The sequence below is a fragment of the Equus caballus genome, chromosome 15 (assembly GCF_041296265.1).
Source record: "Equus caballus isolate H_3958 breed thoroughbred chromosome 15, TB-T2T, whole genome shotgun sequence".
NCBI classification, from domain to species: Eukaryota; Metazoa; Chordata; class Mammalia; order Perissodactyla; family Equidae; genus Equus; species Equus caballus.
The window spans coordinates 106,743,714-106,761,458 of NC_091698.1; the positions used below are offsets into that span (position 1 = coordinate 106,743,714).

Here is a 17,745-nt window from a genome sequence, read left to right on the forward strand (position 1 = left end):
CTGTGGGCTCCGGGCTGCGTCCCCAGCACTGGATTCTTTGCCATCAGGAGCCTGAGTAGCCTCCACTTGCCTCACGACCTTTACCAGCCTTTGGGGTGGGTGTGGCCAGGCCTCTGGGAGGAAAATCACCTTACTTTATGCCTTAGAGAAGAGGCAGTTAAACTTCCAAATGCGAAGAAAATAATCCCTAAGCTCATTGAAATGCTTTTACCGTCTGAACATCACAAGCGTCTGCAAAAACCCAACAAATACCAGAGGAAAAAAATAGTGCCCTGGGCATTAGTACTTGACATTCTCATCTACATGGAAATGCGTGGGTAAATGTAAATGCTTTGAACTTACTAAACTTTTATTTTCTCACAAAAGGTTGAAGCAGTCCACAATAGGGTCTCTTTAAAATCTCAGCCATCCCACTGATGGATGGATTCCAGGTGACCCTGGTAACAGGGGAACTTAGGATTCAATAGGTTGATGAGAAAATAGGACCTAAGACACTAGCTCAGGGCGCAGTTTGCCTGTCTTTGTGTCAGTTTCTTAGGTCCAAATGACTCGTTGTGCGAACACAGACAAACCTCGTTTTCTCTGTATCTGTCTGACACGTGATTGGAATAATCACAGTGCAGGTCAGGTGAGAAACTCCCTAAAATTTAGAAGTATTTCTGGAAGGAAAAAAACTTAGAGAATGTTCCTTAAACAACAGGTCACCGTATCATATTAAGACTGAATTCATCCTTTCATTGAGCTGCATTTTCTCCCCGTCCGATCCTACATATGGAGGAGAAGAGAAGAGACCAAGTTCTTCACTCCGTCCTGGCTGATGCTGACCTCTTCCAGGAGCACCGCACGGATGCACCCACAAGTAAGGCTTTACCAGCTCTCCGGGCAACCCTTGGCCAGTCAAGCTGACACATAAAATTAGCCATCACAGATGCGCTTATCATCAGTAGAGGCTGTTTGAAAAATCATTGGCATTCTAAAATTAAGTTCACATCACGAGGAAAGGACACTGTGCAACCAGCGCAGTCTGCTGGGGCTGCAGGGCGGGAGGGGAAGGGCCTCAACGTGTGTGCAAGCCCCACCGTCCCTGGGGTCAGCAAGTCCTGCCACTAACGCACTGGGTGGGGGGAAGGGCGAACAGGACTTCTCTGCAAACCACCCTCGTCAGCCAAAAACGAAAGACGAAATTCTCCCATAGGACTGCAGAGTTGTTTACACTCAATGCAGCCGTTCATTTCAGTGACTCTTATAACATTAACGCCAAAATAAAAAACATGCAAAGTCAAATCATAGCTGGGAACTAAACCCAGTGCTTCGAACACAGCAATCCAGAGAAATGAACCTCTCCTAAGTTCAAGGGAAAATTAGCTCCAGTCCCCCCACAACACAGAAAATAAGTAATAGATTTATCCAACATTTCACAACAAAAATAACTTAAGGTACACATTCTGTTTTAATAAACAACTGACTTTGCCAATTTTAAGCGCCAAACACAAATCAGCTCATTAATTGAGAACACATTTTCTTCAGCACTCACGATGCTGTGGCCATAAGAAGGATTCCTAAGGAGTCTTGTTAGCATCCACACTCCTTAAACAACTTGAAGGAAGTTGGAGGTTGGCAATTAGGGAACGCCTCAAGGAGTTAAAAGAGAAGCGCAAGCTGCTGTTGAAAAGGGGGCTTTAAACAAACTGTGTTGTAACACACCACATATTCGTTATTTGTAGGGAAAATTCTTCCTCGAAATTTCGTATTGCTTCCAGGACGCCTGATAAGATGTGCCGTGCCCAGTTTGTTGTGGTTGTTTTATTAAAATTATTTTGTGGAAATGATTAAATATCCTGACAGTAGAGCACTGCGATCTGCGTGCAAATGCACACCTTGCCTCAAGGATCTACACGGACTTTCTGCCTTCACACAAACACATTTGGACACTTGTCTTTGGCAGCAGGGCTGGATGACAGTATCCTGTAAAGACATTTGCGATTAGAAGCTTTCGGTACTCTTATAAGGAAAGCAAAGGACTGTGACATGAAATTACCATCGCCCTACCAAAACCATTTGAACTTATTTGAGACGTACAAAAAGAGAAAATACAATTAATGTCAATGTGGCCATTCACTCAACTCAGAAACAAAAATCGCCAGTATATCTATCTAAAGGTCCACATCCCTCCACCCCAATTTCACAGCCGTTCTTCCCCCCAGAGGCTATGACGACCCCACCCTAGTGTTTAGTGTCCTTGTGCTTTCCCTCCCACTCTCACGGTGTTCGTACTCATGCGTGAGCGGTTGACAGGCGGCCGAGTCCACGCTGTGAGCTCTGCGCACCCACGGCCGTCTGCAACCTCGTCTTCCCAAGGGTGCAACTGCACGCTCACCGGTGTTGAAGCTTGGAGCTCGGGCTCCCTTATTTCGCTGCTGCCTGGTCCCCGGTCATGTGAACAGGGCAGAATTTACACACTAAACATGCCTTTTGGTTGTGTTCCCAGTGGACTGGGTAGTTTTCACGATTTGTTTCTAACACTTGACGGGGAGCCAGAGCAGATGTGCAGTGAGGTGTCCTCCACGGGAACCGAGGTGCTGGTGAATTTGAGTCACATCGCTACAACCTGTCGGCAAGAGCATCGATTTCCTTAATACCAGACAGTTTCACAAGTCTGATGTTTGCTCTCTCCAGGCCCCTGACCCCAGGTGTGGTAGACAGGCTCTTAATGCCAGAAAGTCCCTGTAAGACTGTAAATGTCATCTGTATGCCACTGGGTCCAGGACACTCTTCCCAGAACACAAGGCCATGACGTGGGTAGTATTCTTATCTCCTGACATCCCCAGGTGACACCTCTCATTTCACCCTGTGGTAGGAACTCACAGCTCCGTAGATTTATTAGTGACTTTTGTCCTCAGCTGTGGGGGCACACGCAACTTGCTCCTCCTACCCCAATGTACCTGAAGAATTTCCCCTCATTCTTCAAGGCCCAGCTCAGAACATGTCCCTCCTGGGAAGCCTCCTGCACTGGGTGTTAGCCACCCCCTCCCTGTCTCCTCGCCACCATCTCCTCGGCACTGACGGGGGTCCCGAGTCTGGCCTAGGGCCCTGTTAGCAAACAGCAGGGATGAACGTTCTGGACCAAGGATTCCTTGGAGTCCACCACGTGCCAGACGCTGTTCCAGGTCATGCCTCACGTTTTCATGCACCTGGGAGTCCACTCCTGAAGCCCGTGGCAGGGTTTGGGAACCAAGGGGGATCAGGCAGACAAGCCAGGGCACGCCGAGCTTGAGCCCATCCCCAGGGCCGGGCCCTCCACAGACTCGGTCATCTGGCTTCAGCTTCCTACTGCTGACCTGTGTGGAAACGCAGCAAATACCTACACCCCACGTCAGGGCGGCATGTTTCCCAACCATCTCCAGGGATTTTATCTATTTGAAGTCAACAGAGCACAATCAATAGAAGAGTGAACAAAATCCCAAATGAAAGCCCACATGCACTGTGTGATCATTAGCAGCCAAGACAAGGTTTTAAGAGATTCTGTAGAAATCCCATGGGGCTGGAGGAACATAATCCTTTCACCCCCAATACAGTGGTGGGTGCACAGGTTTTGGCCTTGCAAACATGTTTTGGAAAACTCTGCCATTTTCTAGCACCTGTTGGCTTAGGAATAAAGCAAAAACACAGAAATCTCTCCAACTAACAATGTATCTTTATTGATTCAACGTTCCCAAAAGAAGACAGTAACTAACTGTGTCTCCTTGACTCCCCAGTCTTTTGCATGAAGGTCTTTGTCTATTAGCATAAAGAAGTTTTACAGAAACTGTATCTGATTATGTGCAGTCCTAGGGGCTGTACACAAAGCAAAATTCCAGAAGATCTTCATCACTAATTACTAAATGAGCTGTCGTTACAGATTCATACATTCATTCACGTCACAAACATTTTCACAGACAGTACATAGACATATAAAATAACAGACAGATGAGACATGGTCAACGCCCTGGAGCGGCTCCGGCTCAGATCAAGAAGACAGAGACCAGCAGTATGCGACGTGCATCGTAACCCATGTAGTTACAAACTCCTTTGTGAGCACTGGGCAGGGGGAGAGGGGAGGAACATTATTGAAAATATGAAGCGAAGATGAGATGTTAAATTTGGTGGATTTTATCTGTAAAGCTTTTATTATCCACAATCATGGATTTTTCACAAGCACATTTTAAAATGATTACGATTTTCTAACGGCAATCTATGAAAGAGTCAAAAATAACAGATTTGGCCATTTCATAATGTTCAGAAAAAAATTTTTCTCCACCTAAAATTAAATGTCATAGACTAAGCCTCCCAATTCAACAATGGTGAGTATATGGGACGTCATTTTGTTGCAAAGAACATCATGGGAAAAAGTGTCGTCGTCGCCACAGCCGGGCCTGAGCAGGACCTGTGCTGCCACCTGCTGGTGCCCAGCCTCAAGGCAGGTGCCTGGTGGCTGCACTGCCCGTGGCCCTTCTGGGACTGGAAAAGCTCGAGGCTGCCAACAGCAGGCCCTGGGTTCCCTCCTAGGAGGATGGAGTCATAGAAAAGAGTCTCTGTATTCAGCACACTAGCACAGATCCCACACTCAGGGCCTCCCTGTGTCCTTCTGGAGCCCAAGACTGAAAATTAGGTGGACAATGAATTGGAAGGACAGCAGTGGTCACAGCGGGGAGAAAGCCACAGGTGTAGAATCGCGGAGAAGAGGGTGACATAACCGGGGTGGGGTAACACAGACAGAAGAGGGACGCAGACGCTTGGCACTGGTGCCTCGAAATCACTTGACGCCCCAGACTCCCTGTAGGGACAGTGTGTGAGGAGTGCTCGGAGCGAGAGGGAGGCCTGCCTCCCGTTTCTAGTTCCTTACCATCTTAGCACGTGACTCGGCACGTGACCAAGGAAGAGCCTGCTGTTTCTCAATGTTTAGGCAAAAAGAGGAGGAAAATAGAAAAAGGAGAACAGCTGGAGGCAAGAGGAGTGAGGAGCAAGACCAGGAAGGGGCGGTGGACATGCAGGGAGGGAATGGCCAGCTAGCTGAGGCACGGGCTGCGCTCACTGCACCACCGTTCAGGCCCCGACAGTGTGGTGGTGCTGCTACTGGAATGCAGACCCTCTTTCATTTCTCCATGAAAAGTAAACTAAAACCTGCATTGCTCTTGAATGCTTCCTTGTAAACTGACTGTAGACACAAAGGGCAACTGATTTTCACGTCAGGGTTGTCAGGGAAGTGGGAGAATTCCGCCCCCCACTTTTCCTTAAGCTTCTTATGGCTGGTCAAATAGTCAAAGAGGCAGGTTAGCAAGAGAAAAATCAAACAAAATTTAATAGCATGTGTACATGGGAGAAACCCAGAAGAAACTGAGTAACTCAGACATCTGGCTGAGTCCACCTGTTTAAGTATCCTCAGCTACAGACAAGCAGGACATAGTGATCTGGGACTTCACAGGTGAGGAAGACAATTTACATAGAGATGGAATGAAAATGTTTGTTAAACAGGTTTTGCTAGGCCCAAAAACTGGGTTTGTTGGTGTCCTTTTCTCACACCTGTTTTCCATCACACTATAGCTATCACATGATATGAGCTCCTTCTCGGAACAGGCCTTCTATCTTCAAGTCTTTTAGGCGGCTTTGGCGGGGAAGGTCGGATGCTCTTCCTGACTCTTTCGAGCCTTTATTGTCTTTAGCTCGAAATAGTCTGCATACCAGAGTGGCACATCTTAGGGCGGCCTGCCCTCAACCCCGTCAGGGTCAAAACTGTGAGCCCAGAAGTTAAACCAAGAATCAGAGTTAGCACAGGACAGAGAATCCACCAAGAGCCCAGGACCCCAGCGGACAAGTCTGGTGTCCCACAGGCTGCGGCTGAGCTCCCAAGTTCGGTGGGAAGACCTGGATGGCACAGCGACAGACTTTTCTGGTTCACAGGCAGCTCTGGGGATGCACAGACCCTTGCCGGGAGCGGCTGCTGGGCTCACTTCAGCCCCACGTCCAAAAGGCCCTGAGAGACAGTAGTGGGGGGAAATGGTGCCACGTAGCAGAACTTCTGGTGGCTCATGGGCGTATCCATCGAGTACAAGAAAAGTCAGCCCAGGGAGGGGTCCACACGGACCCTTGGAGGAGCTGAGGAGTGGCTGGCCGGTCAGGAACTGCAAAGAAGATTGAAACGGCTGTGGAGACAGAGGTGCACGCTTGGGCCTTGCACTGAGCATGAGTGAGGATATTGGTGGCCAGTGTCGAAGCCCTTCAGGGTGTTCCCTGTGCACAGGTCACCAGCAGACGCCCCCAGGCTTAGGCAGTCTTTCTTGGTCTGTTCCCGAGGGCGCAGAGGACCAACAGCCCTCAGGCCCCACACTTCACCCAGTTACCAGAGGTGGTGCAGGCGTTGACACTCCCCACATGGGTGAGGTGGGACTTTGTTCTCAAGTGGATAATCTGCACTGGATACGAATGTGCCTTCCTGTCCTCGATTTTCCTGCCAGCCTGTCATCCTTGGAGTTACGCCTTATTTACTGTTTGGTGTCCCACAAGACCTCGTGTCTAAGAAACTCTTTGTAAGGCGAAGGCACTAGTTAGGGGCTGGGCCATAGATCCATGCTCTCACCATGCAGTCCCCATCCAGAAGCAGCAGGCCCCATTCTGGGTCTCCCCTTGCTGGGTCTTGGCCCCAGCAGGCAGGAACATTAATTCCTTAGGGGAGAGCATGGCCTCTGGGCCTTGCACTCAGGGCCTCTCAGTGAAGGCAGAGTCATTGTTCCTCCTGGCCATCCTGGGTGCCTCATGCCGACTGAGCCGACAGCCTAGAGGGGGGTCTGACCCCTATTCCCAGGGAAAACCGGTTGCTGTCCCATAAGGGGTGGGAAGACCATGTCTGGAAAAGGTGAGCCTCATACACATGGGTCTCCTAGACTCAGGTGTGCAACAATGAAGGTCCATGAAAACCTTGGCGACCACCAGACAGGACCGCAGGAGACTGGATACTCAGTTAGGCAGAGCCCCCAGGGGGCGAGGGGAACATGGAACACGGAGGGAAGGGGGAAGGTCACGACAAGGACCATCAGTCTCCGCATCCAGCTGCAGAACGGGGGAGCGTGACAGCTCTGTGCATTTCCTAGCGTTCCACCGTTAATTCTCTTCATTCCTGTAACCTTGTTTGAAGAGAACTTATGGTGGGCTGTGACGGAATTCAGGTTTGCAGGCAGGGGCATAACAGAAGGGAAACTGCCCCGAAGCATCACTGCCTGGCAACCGGGATGTCTGCCTATTTGGTGAACAAGTTTCTCCAGTAGGACAGCGACTGGTTGTGTAGGGGCAGTGCTCTGGACAGTGACCGGCCGGCTCTGCACGGCTCTGGGTGAAGGAGGCTCATACTGCGGACTGTGTCTCTCACTGTGGGTGGGCTCGGCAGAGGGCTGCGTCTCGCGGTGCGGGTGGGCTAGGTAAAGGGGAGACCCAGGCAGGCCTCCAAAGGGCAGGAGGGCTGGAGCTGGGCTGTCTCTTCCACACACTCTTGTTTTCATGCTACCTCCTCTCCAACAGAGCCCCCTTCCCAGTTGGAAGCACCTGCCTGGTCCCCTCTGACACTCTCCAGCTTCATGAGCTCTGGCTCCCTGTCCCCTCAGCCTCAGGGCCATTGGCTCCTTGTGTGGTCGCTGGTCTCCTGCCTATCTTCTTTCCCACACCATGTGGGTGGTTTTGTCACTACTGTCTCTTCATATAAACCATTTGGAGTAAATTTCCTGCCTGCTGAGACTTGATAATACAACAATGGAAGCTGATTGTGCAGCAAGAAAACTATTAATTAGCAGTTTTGATTTTGTGTAATACATTGCAGTTAGAAAATATATTTTTACCCATTAATATAGCCCTGAAAATCAACTGTATATGAATTATTTATATAATCATAATTTATGAAGCTATGTTAGAAATTATAGAATTGATATTTCTTCATTCAAATCAAATTATAACTGATCCTATCAGGCAGGTTGAAAGTTCCAAATAAAAGGTACAGATTCTATATCAGTACTGTCCAACAGAAAGAGAATTCAAGACAAAATGTCATGGCAATTTTCTAGTGGCCGCTTTGAAACAGTGAAGAGGAAAAGGTGAAACTAACATCAGACTATATTTTATTTGGTCCAAAATATTATCATTTCAACATGTAATCAATATAATAAAATCATTGATGCATTTTACACTTTTGAGCTGAGTCTGAAATGTGAGCACACTTTCCAGGTAAGGCTCAGATCAGCCGCTGTCCAGGGCTCAGCACCACACATGAAGAACGCCTCTGTGTTGGACACACCTTGGTGCCCGGACACCAGCGCTGTCAGAATGCACAGACCCTGTCACCGGGGGCGGGGCTGTGGAGGTTTGCAGGAGAGAACGTGAGCAATTTTGGAAACCAACGGGTGTGGAGAAAATGGAGGGAACGAGCAAGCTGGGAGACACAGGGAAATTTGGGAGGGAGCATGTGGCAAAGACAGGGCTCAAACCAGTCGGCAGAGACGGAGCCGGCGGCGGGTAACATACGGAGACTGTGACCAGAAGACACCAAAGATACAGGACACAGACGGGAAGGCCGGCACTGGACAGCCCAAGGAACAAAGTCCCAGAGGACACTAGACAGCTCACCTAGAGCATAACCCACACGCGTCCCAGGCGACAGGAGAGCGGCAGAACCCCACCTGTCAGTAGCACAGGCCAGGCGGCCGTGTGAACAGAGATGACGGCTCAGCACAGAGAACACAGACCAGCCCGGGGACAGCAGAGCCGGAAAAACAGCAGAAGAAGGAAAGGCCACCGGGGCAGGAGGAAACGGCCCACGTGGCTGGAGATGCAGGCAGAAACCGACACTCCGGACCCTGCAGTCCCAGGAAGGCTCTGGCTACTATCTTGGGAGAAGGGACCCTTGGAAGTAATAACGTATGTAATTCCCGATTTAAAACACCGCTTGCTGGGGCCTCGGCAGGATCGGACCCGCGGGAGGAGGGGCCGCGGGAGGAGGGGCCGCGGGAGGAGGGGCGTCGGAAGAGGAGCCACAGGAGGGCGGGCCGCGGGTGGAAGAGCCGCGGGAGGAGGAGCCGCGGGAGGAGGGGCCGCGAGAGGAGAGGCCGCGGGAGGTGGGGCCACGGGAGGCGGAGCACAGGAGGAGGGGCCACAGGAGGCGGGGTCGCAGGAGGGGCGGTTGCTGGTGGAGGGGCTGCGGGGGGAGGGATCTGTAGGAGGAGAGGCTGCGGGGGGGCGGGGCGCTGGAGGAGGAGCCGCTGGAAGAGGGGTCGCTCGAGGAGGGGACGAACGGGTCCGCGCGGGCCGCGGGAGCACGATTTCACGGGAGGATGGGCCGCGGGAGGAGGGGCCGCGGGAGGAGTGATCTCAGGGAGGAGGGGCCGTAGGAGGATGGATCCGCTTGGGGAGAGGCCGCGAGAGGAGGGAACCGCGGGAGGTGGGGCCCCGGGAGGTGGGGCCGCGGGAGGAGGAAACACGGGACCAGTGAACACGAGGGGCGGGGCCGCGGGAGGAGGTGCCACGGGAGGAGTGACCGCGGGAGGATGGATCCGCGAGAGGAGGGATCCGCGGGAGGAGGGAACCGCGGGAGGTGGGGCCCCGGGAGGTGGGGCCGCGGGAGAAGGAAACACGGGAGCAGTGAACACGAGGGGCGGGGCCGCGGGAGGAGGTGCCACGGGAGGAGTGACCGCGGGAGGATGGATCCACGAGAGGAGGGATCCGCGGGCAAAGGGATCCGCGGGCGGAGTGACCGCGGGAGGCGGGGCCGCGGGAGGAGAGGCCACGGCCCCCAGGCCTGGACACCTGAGCAGCACCAGGGCGGGCGGATGCGCCGGGCCGCATCCGGAGAGACCGCAGGCGGCCCCGGGTCGGTCCTTCCTCCGCGCCCGGCCCGGCCCGCGGGGACAGGGGCTGTGTCCGAGCGGCGCGGGCCCGCCGGGACCGTGCTGCCGTCGGTCTGGCCCGGGGCCTGCAGGGTCCCCCGTCCCTGGGACCCCGAGGGGCGCCGCACGAGCCCCGCGGGCCGAGCGCGGAGCGGCCCCGCACAGCCGGCTCCCGGCCAGCACGCGGACGGCAGCCCTCCGGGACACGGCCCCCACCGAGGGCCCGGCCCTCTCCGCCCACGGTCCCCTCTGTCCCCCAGACCCCGGAAGTGGGGCGCTGTCACCCCAGGTGCGGGCGACGGGCGCGGCCACTGTCCCCACGCCGGTCCCTTGCTGCCGCGGCAGCAGGACCGAAGATGCCCACCCCGCCCACGAGATAACGAGCCCGGCGCCCACTTCCAATTCACTTATATTTATTTCAACGCCGCGGATACCGCGAGACGTGGACGCGACACCAGGCACTGGAGGTATCGCGAGATGGCAGGGTACACCCCATCCGACAGTGTAGATCTCGCGAAGAGTGGAGATCCCGCGAGAGGCGACGCGGGAGCGGTATCCAGGCGGGGCGGGGACGGTCTGGCGGCGGTGGTGAGGGAGGCCTTATCCAGGAACATGCCGTCCCCCTTCTCAGTCAGCTCTTTCCCCGTCAGCATTCCTGCCGTCATCGCGGTAACTCGCCACTCCTTGTTTGCCTGCTCGGGCCCGAGCGGTTAGCGCCGCCCCGGGCTTCCCAGCGCCCGCCATGGACGCCGACCGCAGCGGGTGGGACGTGGGGGCGGGGCTTAGGCCGTGGGCGGGGCTTAGGCCGCGGGGGCGGAGTTTGGCGGTGGGGCGTGGCCTGCGGGATGGGGCGGGGTTTGGCGCTGGGGACGGGGGCCTGTGCGGTGGGGCGGGGCCTGCGGAGCGGGGTGTGGCTGGGCGGGGGCGGGGCAGGGGCGGGGCCTGTGCAGTGGGGTGGGGCCTGCGGAGCGGGGTGTGGCTTGGCTGGGCGGGGCGGGGCAGGGGCGGGGCCTGTGCAGTGGGGCCCTGTGCTGCTGCAGGGCTGTCTGGCTGGCTGTTCTGGGCTGAGTGTTCAGGGCGCGGGGGACCTGCTGTCCCTATCGCCCTCCGGTCCGCTCCGGGCATCTGGGGGAAATCTGAGCATGGAGGGGTCTCAGCGTCTGGAGGGGTGATCAGAGCATGGAGGGATCTGAGCATGGCAGGGGGGGAATCTGAGCACTGGGGGGACTGCACATAGCAGGGTCTGAGCCGGGGGTGCAGACACGTGCCCCGTAAAGTTGAGAGCCAAGAGGCCAGCGCTGTTTGCAGGCTGGACGCGCGGCAGAAAGGTTGGAGAAGATCAGGTCTTGCTCAGGATGGCTCAGATTTCCAGGCCTTGAGTCCTGGGCTGAGAAGCTGGATATGGGAGTCCTCATAACTCCTGGAGGGACCAAGTGCGTCCCTAACACGTCCCTCACCTTCCTTCTCACCTCGTGGGGCGGCGACCCTTAGGTTGCCCCAGAGGAAACACACGGTTCTGTCCAGCAGGCAGAGGGGTGCAGGCGGCTCCGTCCGCCCTGTGGGTGTGAGCATTGAACTGGTTATGCCGCTGAAGGCCTGGTGTGGTTGCCAGCAGGGCTCCTGTTTGCCTCATCCCTGGGTACCGCCCTCCTCCACCCCGTGCATATTTCTGCCAGGCCTGGGGGCTCTCTAGACACCTTGCTCAGCAGCCCCAGGAGCACCCAGTGGTGAGGGGCCCTGACCTCGCTGACTTGGGGGACATGAAGCCTGGCCCTGCGGGAGTTGATGATGCTTTTCTCTGTCCTGCAGCAGACGGACTGGACGGAGCCCTGGCTCCTGGGGCTGGGCGGCTTCCACCTGCTTTGCCTGCTGCTCACCTGGTTCTCCTCGAAGAGGTACAGGCTGCAGGTTGGCCATTTCCTGTGCCTGAGTGAGTAGAGGAGGCATTGTGGCTCAGCACTGTGTGATGAGTGCTGTGTGTGCTCCGTGCTCGGGGCTGTGTGATGGGCCCTGTGTGTGTCTGTGCCCAGAGCTGTGCGATGAGCGCTGTGTGTGTGTGTGTGTGTGTGTGCAGGGCTGTGCAACAGGTGCTGTGTGATGGGTGCCGTGTGTGCTCCGTGCTTGGGACTGTGTGCAGTGGGCGCTGTGAGTGCTCCTTGCCTGGGGCTGTGTGATGGGCAGTGTATATGTCTGTGCCTAGAGCTGTGCAATGGGCACTGTGTGTGCTCTCTGCCCAGGGCTGTGCAATGGGCGCTGTGTGTGTTCTCCATGCCCGGGGTTGTGTGATGGGCACTGTATATGTCTGTGCCCAGGGCTGTGCAATGGGCACTGTGTGTGCTCCGTGCCCGGGGTTGTGTGATGGGCACTGTGTGTGTCTGTGCCTGGGGCTGTGTGATGTGCCCTGTGTGTGTTCTCCGTGCCCGGGGCTGTGCGATGGGTGCTGTGCAATGGGTGCTGTATGTGCTCTGTGCCTGGGGCTGTGCGATGGGTGCTGTGTGATGGGTGCTGTGAGTGCTCCGTGCCTGGGGCTGTGTGATGGGTGCTGTGTGTGCTCTGTGATCCTCTCCAGATCCTCTAAACATTTCTGGAAGACGTCCCATGTCTATCCCATCTCACCTTTGACTTTCAGAGCACTTGCAGTTTTCACTCTTGGCAGCTTAAAGATAAGTCTTGGAAGCTGAATTTGAAAGGACTCTGCTGGTGTGCGAGGGAGGGTCTCAGTGCCACTTCCACTGAGAAGAGTGGGTTTAGCGCATGCTGACCCTCTTTACGCGGTGTTTCCCCCATGGGCGTGGCACTCGCTGCCCGCTCTGGGAGGCAGAGTGCAAACCAGGAGGAGGCGTACAGTGCCTTCGTGCATTGCCCAGGCCAGTTTTAAAGATGAGGGCCAGGGGTTTAGAGAAGGAGCAGGGCTGCTGTGTGGAATGATTGAGAAGGTTACGCGGAAACAGTAAAGTCATGACGCTGCACGTAGAGTGAGTGGGATGTCTAAGATGAGATGAGGGTGATGCCTGGCTGGCATGAGGCACGGGGCGAGGGCACTGAGGGGCAGGAGGCTGAAGTCCTGGCAGCCGCAGCCCCTGTTCCTGCTGTGGGTGCCCGTTGTGCGGCCCGCAAGGCGGGGGGTGGACAGCTCTGAGACGGCCTCCTGCCCCACCTCCTGTTAGCGGGTGTCCGCAGTTTTAGCCTCGGGGCCTCGCCTCGCGTTCCGTCTGCTTCTCCTCGGCTCTCGCCTCCTGTGTGCTGTTTGCAGGGAACGTCCTGGTGCAGCCTGTGACTGCAGTGACCAGCGCCAGCGCCACGTTCTAACGCACTTCTTCTCTCGCAGTCGCTCTCGTCTGCTGCGCCGAGTCCATCAATGAGGTGGCTGCCCTGAACTGGAGGTAAGCTGGCTCCCTGCTGTGTGGACCAGGGACGGGACCCGCCCCAGCAGTGGTCTGTGACCCCAACGTCCTGACAGACTCGGACCTGGAGAAGGAATGGGGACATCAGGCTGGGAGCCCAGGAGCAGGATGGGCTGAGGCCTGGAAGGCGGCCCCTCTTGCTGGGCGGCTGGCCGAAGGTGTGTCCACTTGGCCTGAGCGGTATGGCGCTCGGCCACTGGGGCCTGGCCTCCATTGCAGGGTGAGGAGAGTGTCACCAGAGGGATGTGGCCCACCAGCGGTCAGAGTGCAGGCAGTCACTGCGAGGCCCTGCCAGCTGGCCCCCAGGCCTGAGTGTCCCAGCGCCCCTCCCTGAGGCACCTGCTATTGCTCCTGGCGGCGCACCCCACACCCAGATCCTGGGGAGCTCCGGCCTACCCTCCCTCCTCCGTGGGGCTCGGCTGGGGCTCCTGTGGTGGCAGCTCCACCCTCCACCCTCCGTCCTGCCGCCTTGGCCCCAAGAGGCCTTTGTGCCCTTGGTCAGGACACCCTGAACCAGCGCTTCCTGGGTCCTTACTCCCTCTCCCCTGATGCTCCCGCTGGTGTCTCCCACTTGGGATCTGGATCTGGATCTGGACCCACACCACCCTCGCCATCCCCGTGCTCTGTGTGCCTTTGTCCTCTCCTCCCCCGCCTCTCCCTGCATCCTCTGGAGCATGTCAGACCCGCCGGGGTCAACTACCTGCACCGCGGTGTGAATGAGGCACAGCTGTGTTCAGCGAGGCCCCTCCGTGCCAGCCCTGTGCACAGCCAGGGAACCTGCAGACAGCGGCCCACAGGCCGCACCCAGCCCACTGACTGGGTTATGTGGCCTGGGAGCTAAAATTGGTTTTTCACGTTCCTGAATGTAAAATTAAAAGCAAATTTAAATTAGGAAGAGGAACTGCTGGGCTCTCGGGTGACAAGCTGAAGGTGTCACTTCCCGGCCATGGAGCCTGGTATGCTGGCCCTTCCAGAAGGTGGTGGAAGGCCCCTGCTCACAGTGGTGCAGCTGCTGTGCCCTCCCAGCTGAAGGAAGCCCTCCAGCCCCCTGAGACCTGGAGGAGGAGGGCAGGCGCACGTATCCCCTATGCGGTCCTTGCCCTCCGCCCCACCTGCCCCGCTCTGCACTTGGAGATGTGGCTCCACACCCTGCCCCCCGCTGGCATCCTTGGTGTTTCCCGCTGAAGCCATCCCCATCAACTGAAGAACATGCTGGAAACATGCATCATCCTCCTAGGAAGACCCCCAGCCCTGCCCCTGCCTCAGGCTCTCCACACAGCTGGGGCCGTGGCAGCTGTCCCGGCTTCTGGCCCTGATGGGGCATCTGCTGTTCCTCCGCACACGGTGGACAATTCACTGCCCATGGGGGCTCCTCTCGCACCTGCTCATGCCTTCCTCTTTGTGCCCCTGGTCTCCGGGTGTCAGGGTGCCCCGTTGTCCGCCTCACCACCTGCTTGCCCCTTGATGGTCATGAAGTTCGCCATCCCCGCCGACTGCTGCCCTCTCTTCAGACCCATCCCCAGGGCCTTGCTCCCTCTGGGGTGGCAGCTTCTCCATCCGGCTCTCAGGCCGGCGCCTCACCCGTCATGCAGATTCTTCAGCAGGTCCCGTGGCTGCTGCTTGGGAAGAAACGGCACAGCCTCCCGCCACCACCGCCTGCCCCCCAGGCCTCGCCCTCACCCTCCTGGCCCGGGCGGCGGCCCAGGGCAGAGTCCGACTGCAGCATGTGGCCCTGCGCCTGCTGGCCCCTCAGGTTCCTGCTGGAGACAAGCAGCCCTCCCCCGGCCGCACGCGTGTCATGGCCCTCCCCGCCTCGTCTCTCTCTGATGTTTGTCAATAGCACACTTGTCTCACTGTCGCCTCATCATATGGGCCCACCTTCTGTGTGTCAGTTCTCGCAGAGCAGTGTTTTGACTTCTCCTCACTGCTGTGACCCCGTGCCCATGACAGTCCACGGGAGGGGCTCAGTGACTGTTTCTCAGTCAGAGGGTCGTGACACACCACTGACTTGCTCAGTGTGAGTCCGGTGCTGGCCCCTGAGGGTGGCCCAGCCCTGTGTGTGGGTGAGTTGAGTGCCTGCCCTTCCCGGATCCCAGCCGCTTCTCCTGTGAAGAGAGACGAGGCCCCGCTTCAGTCAGGCGACTGTGAGAACCCAGCAGGGCGCGTGCCCGAGCTGCCTGTGCTACCCCCACCGCCTGCCGCAGGCCTGATGGTGCGTGCCGCCGCTGCTGTGAGTTCATCGGATGCGGAACAGTCAAGCTGTTGCTGGGCAGCATTTAAGAGCTGTGGGTCGGTGCCTGTCACGGTTGGTGTCCAATTCACTGGGAGCAGAGGAGCGTCCTGCACAAGTGTCCGCCTCGCCTCAGAACCCTTCGACTGGTCACAGTTGCTTCCACCGGCATCTTTCCTGTGCTGGGGGCTGCTTCTCTGTTCCCTGTGGGATCGACTTTTCTTCACAGCCGGTGTCACGGTTTGGATGGAAGGTAGAAATGATAAAGGCCCCGAGGTGGGCGAGTGGCTCTGCCTTGGTTGATGTGAGAGCTCTCCGAAAGCCGTGTGTTGAGTAGAGAATCACTGAAAACGTCGTCTTGTCACACCAAGTAATTGTAAGTTTTTTTCTTACAACAGGCTGTTTTCAAAATACCAGTATTTCGACTCAAGGGGGATGTTCATTTCGTTGGTGTTTTCGGCGCCGCTGCTGTTGAACGCCATGATCATCGTGGTACGTGTGTCACAGGCTTGCACGCTTTACTTTTCTCCAATGTGTGTGTTTTCTAGATCTAATGTATCCTAAACGTTGTTTTCAGATTCTGTGGGTGCGTAAGACTTTGAGTGTGATGACCGACCTAAAGAACTTACAGGAGAAGAGGAGAGAGAGGAAGAGGAGGAGAAAAGCAGAGTGACCGCGGCTGCTCCGTCCTGTTCCCAGTGTGCATCGCAGGCGGCCTGTCGGCAGCCGAGCCCGTTGGTGGTGATGATTCTTTGCTGCGATGTCCTCGTACGGAACATGCCTAGGCTGGTTTCTCAGACAAGCACTGGCGTCCCCCGGGCGTTCCTCACCCTGCACCTGTCCTTGAGACGCCTGGTGCCTGTCCAGCTGAACTGTGTCAATAAAGAGTCTGTGCGGGGCCTTTCTTCATTTGCTGTGGGGCTCACATTGCTTCTGAAATTAGTGTTAATTACAAGCCCTTCAGTTACTCTGAGAACCTTAAAGCCAGTAGAGGAGCTCCTGCTCGCCCATGGTTTCACTTTCTGTGGTTTCAGTTACCCGACATCAGCCGTGGTCCCCAAAGTTCAAATGGGAAACTCCAGAAATAAACAGTCTGTAGGTTTTAGGTCCCCGCTGTTCTGAGTGGGGAAGTGGGGTGATGCACGTGCCGTCCTGCTCTGTGCTGCCCGGGCCGGGGTCCTCCTTTGTCCAGCGGCTCTACGCTGTGGAGGCCATCTGCTGGAGGGTCACTCGGTAGCTGTCTGTCTGGGTCATCAGGTCGGCTGCCATGGTATTGCAGGGCTGTGTTCAAGGAACCCTTGTTGTACTCGATGACGGCCCTGAAGCGCCATCACTACAAGTGCTTATCGTCATGTTACACTAACGTGTAAATTAAACCCTATCACAGGTCGTAGGCGAAGGAATCAACATGTATCTAGGGTTTGGTGCTGTCCGCGGTTGCAGGCATCTACGGGCATCCTGGGACGTGTCCCCACACGTGAGGGGGACGACCGTAATAAGCAGTGCTGCTTATGTGTAGGCACCATCTCCCCCGTCTCGTCCCACAGTGTTTTCTCCATCGAGGGCGGTGTTGCCCTGGGCCTGGGGTGGTTTGGTGATGCTGTGAGGTGTCGCTGGAGTGGGTGGAGCCCAGGATGCTGCTGAGCTCATGCAGTGCCCGGACTGAGAAACCCTGGACTGCAGGGACCTTCCACCAGGCCTCGGGAGCAAACACTACATCTCAGTGTAGTGGACTGACTGCCGTGAGGCCGGGCCTGGAATGTCACACAGGCTCCACCCAGGGACACAGTCACAGTGTCACAACAGGACAGAGCCAGGGTCCCGTGGAAGGAATGTGTTGAACGAGCCTCAGAGTTTGTTGTTGAGCATGTGCAGTTACAAATAGAGCACTCAGTGGGTATTCAGCTGTTTGAGCTAATAGATTCTCTGACAAATGCAAAGGGTGACAATTCCTTCCCCAGTTTCACGTTTCTTTTTTCAGGCTGGTGCTCAGGAGCGTAAAGCTGTCAGTTTCATCAGAACAGGGGTCCTCTCGCTTTGTAGATGTCACCCTCCTCGCAAGCTGACGAGCCTGCCTGCCGCCGTCACGGGTGCCAGCAGGAGAGGGATGACCGAGTGAGGAAGTTACCGCAGCGCAGTTACCACGACAGACGAACTAGGTTGTCTGCGATTTTACTTGTTTGTTTCACATGGATTTGGGCTGATGTTTCAG

At 56.3% G+C, this 17,745-nt stretch overlaps 1 protein-coding gene and 1 long non-coding RNA gene across 5 annotated transcripts; both read left to right on the plus strand.

The window, feature by feature from the left end:
- Positions 1-475: 475 nt before the first annotated feature.
- LOC102147381 (uncharacterized) lies at positions 476-1,829 on the plus strand. Its single transcript, XR_288504.4, has 3 exons — positions 476-623; positions 701-859; positions 1,725-1,829. It is a non-coding gene; the product is annotated as an uncharacterized lncRNA (long non-coding RNA).
- A 7,564-nt stretch (positions 1,830-9,393) lies between these two features.
- On the plus strand, positions 9,394-16,445 carry TMEM18 (transmembrane protein 18). 4 transcript variants are annotated; one of them, XR_011425779.1, is made up of 5 exons: positions 9,394-10,366; positions 11,709-11,829; positions 13,228-13,282; positions 15,932-16,025; positions 16,111-16,442. XR_011425779.1 is itself a non-coding variant. In NM_001433586.1 (5 exon segments), coding segments are annotated over 5 exon segments (423 nt in total). In that variant the 5' UTR covers positions 10,406-10,511; the 3' UTR covers positions 16,207-16,445.
- Positions 16,446-17,745: the final 1,300 nt, after the last annotated feature.